Source organism: Gavialis gangeticus, unplaced genomic scaffold (assembly GCF_001723915.1).
Source record: "Gavialis gangeticus isolate Ggan-Ray unplaced genomic scaffold, GavGan_comp1, whole genome shotgun sequence".
NCBI classification, from domain to species: Eukaryota; Metazoa; Chordata; order Crocodylia; family Gavialidae; genus Gavialis; species Gavialis gangeticus.
In genome coordinates this window covers 13,127,061-13,129,698 of record NW_017728980.1, presented here as the reverse complement: position 1 = coordinate 13,129,698, position 2,638 = coordinate 13,127,061, and the positions used below count along the sequence as shown (strand labels likewise).

General features: G+C 62.5%; 1 protein-coding gene across 3 annotated transcripts in view; it reads right to left on the bottom strand.

The window, feature by feature from the left end:
- The window catches only part of MCAM (melanoma cell adhesion molecule), a 13,540-nt gene that overhangs the window by 1,833 nt on the left and 9,069 nt on the right, over nucleotides 1–2,638 (bottom strand). For 2 of the 3 annotated variants that reach the window (XM_019510273.1, XM_019510280.1), the window contains 2 exons: nucleotides 601–742; nucleotides 33–150 (listed from right to left, as the gene is read on the bottom strand). In XM_019510273.1, the coding sequence (XP_019365818.1) occupies nucleotides 33–150; nucleotides 601–742 (260 nt within the window). The remainder of the gene's footprint in view (nucleotides 1–32; nucleotides 151–600; nucleotides 743–2,638) is intronic. The other variant, XM_019510288.1, reaches the window with a different exon arrangement.

The following is a 2,638-nucleotide window of genomic DNA, read 5'->3' as shown; positions in this document are numbered from 1 at the left end:
CCGGTGGGCACCCGCGCGGCGTTCAAGCCTACCTGGTCCCCAGCAGGTTTCTGGTCGCCGTTGGTGGCCTGCAGCAGCCCCGCCTCTTCAGGAAGCTTATCTGACTTAACTTCAACTACAACCTCGTCTTTACGGGCATCAGGCTTGGTGCTGGGGGGGAGGGGGAGGGAGGGGACAGCTTTGAGACATAGTGGACAGATGCCAGCACCGGCAGGCGGTGCAGTGAGGGGCCAGGCCCCCGGGCTCCTCCCTGCGGGGGGCTGTGGGCACAGGAGAGCGGCTGGGGTTGGGGATCAGCCGGTTCAGGAAGAGCTCTCAGTTTCTCTGGTCCATCCCGGGACGCTGTGCAGGACCTGGGCACTGCCCCCGCGGGCAGCAGCTGGAGGCAGCGGGGCAGGTCCCGTGCCAGGGGCTCTTTTCCCTAAGCTCCCTGCAGCCGGAAGCTCTTGGTCCCAGCCCCGAAGCCGCCTAGCGCTGCTGAGGGCGGTTGGGGCAGGGAAGCGCGCGGGCAAATGCAATGAGATGGGTAGCGTGGATGGTGGGTGCGCCGCGAGCCAAGCCCTGGGGTGCGGGTGGGGAGGGGCAGGGCGGTGCGCTTACATGTCCTGCTTCCCGGTGCGGCCGCACGGGATCTTGCCCTTCTTGTGCAGGAAGTAGAGGACGGCGCCCAGCACGGCCAGCACCAGGATGCACACGATGACGGCCACGATGATCACGCCCTTGCTCTCCTGGGGCTTCTGCTCTGCTGACGAGAGGGGGGGGTAGTTACGGGACAGACGAACCCCTGGGGCAGCTGAGGGGTACATGCGGGGGCCCTCCCAGCGCGGCTTAGCTCCACTTGGGCCGCAGCAGGACACGGCTGGGCTAGCGTTCGGCATTATGGAGCTCTGGGGTACCTGCCTGGCTCTGCCCTGGCTCCCTGCTTTCCCAGGGGGATACACACTGTTTGCATGGATGTGATCTTAGACCCATGTGGACCCAGGGCCCCAAGCAGACAGTGGGCACGAGCACAGAGAACTGCATCGGGGGAGCAAAGGTGCACGGGCCAGAGGCTGAAGGAACCGAGGGAAGAAGAGGGGGGAGATGCTGTTGGGGGCTTAGGAGCTGCAAAGACTAAAGTCAGGTCTGACCAGGGGCCACGGGGGCTTAGGATCATACAGCACGAGGGTGGGAAGGGACCTTAGGAGGTCACATCCAGTCCAACCCCTTGCTCAAAGCAGGACCAGCCCCAGCTACATCATCCCAGCCAAGGCTTTGTCTAGCCGGGTCTTTAAAAACTTCTAAGGATGGAGACTGCACCAACTCTCTGGGAAGCCTGTCCCAGTGCTTCACCACGCCCCTAATGAAAATGCTTTTCCTAATATCCAACCTCAACTCCCCTTGCTGCAACTCGAGCCCATTGCTCCTTGTCCTGTCATCTGCCCCCACTGAGGACAGCCCAGCTCCATCCTCTTCGGGCCAACCTTGCAGGGAGTTGCAGGCTGCTATTCAATCCCCCCTCGGTCTTCCCTTCTGCAGACTAAAGAAGCCCAGTTCCCTCAGCCTCTCCTCACAAGTCATGTACCCCAGCCCCCAAATCATTTGTCCACGTCCCTTCTGTAGTGGGGGCCCAAAACTGAACACAGGACTCCAGATGTGGCCTCACCAGTGCTGACGAGAGGGGAAGAATCACTTCCTTTGACCTACTGGCAATGCTCCCACCGATGCAGCCCAGGATGCCGTTAGCCTCCTTTGCAACAAGGGCGCACTGCTGGCTCCTATTCAGCTTATTGTCCACGGTCACCCCCAGGTCCTTTTCTGCAGAGCTGCTGCCCAACCAGTCAGCCCCCAGCCTGTCCCGGTGCAGGGGACTGCTCCATCCTAAGTGCAGGACTTTGCACTTGTCCTTGTTGAACCTCATGAGATTTCTTTTGGCCCAATCCTCCAATCCGTCAAGGTCTCTCTCAATCCTAGCCCTGCCCCCTGTATCTACTACTCCCCTCAGCTTGGTGTCATCTGCAGCCTTGCTGAGGGTGCATCCATCTCATCTTCTTGCCGAAGGTGCTTCCCCCCTCCTTAACCCACTATCTGGGGCTGCAACGCCCGCTGCGACTAGGACGTGTCCAGGGGTGCAGGACCCTGATGGTAAGCCCTGCTCCGTAACGCTCCCAGCCCCAGCTCTCATCACTTGGGGTGGGGCAGGAGTTCCTGGGCCCCAAAGCTGGGGCTAGGGGCTCCCGCCAGGGACCGGCAGGGCACAGGAGGGGAGCTGGGCAGCGTGCATCCCCAGCACTGCCCGAGTGCCGATCCCAGCCTCCCACTGGCTCTGGGTGCTCACAGCAGAGACCGAGAAGGGCCTGCAGCGGGGGGCTGCCGAAGACAAGACCCTGCCCCAGGCAGAGGGGAGGACTGGGCCCCACAGTGGAGAGCAGGGGAGGGAAAGGGGCTTGCAGGGAAGCAGCAGGAGCCAGCGGTGCATCCAGTCACTGACCTTTCTTGATGGTCTCCACTGGGCCAGCGTTAAAGGATGGAGAGAGCGAGCTGAGCCCAGGAAAGAGCTGAGCCCGTGGCAGCTGCCATGCTGTTCCCTCCCTGCCCCCCCGGGGACCACTGTAGGGGCACCCCCTTCCTCCCCTCGCCTCCCTCCGGGGAGGGGCAC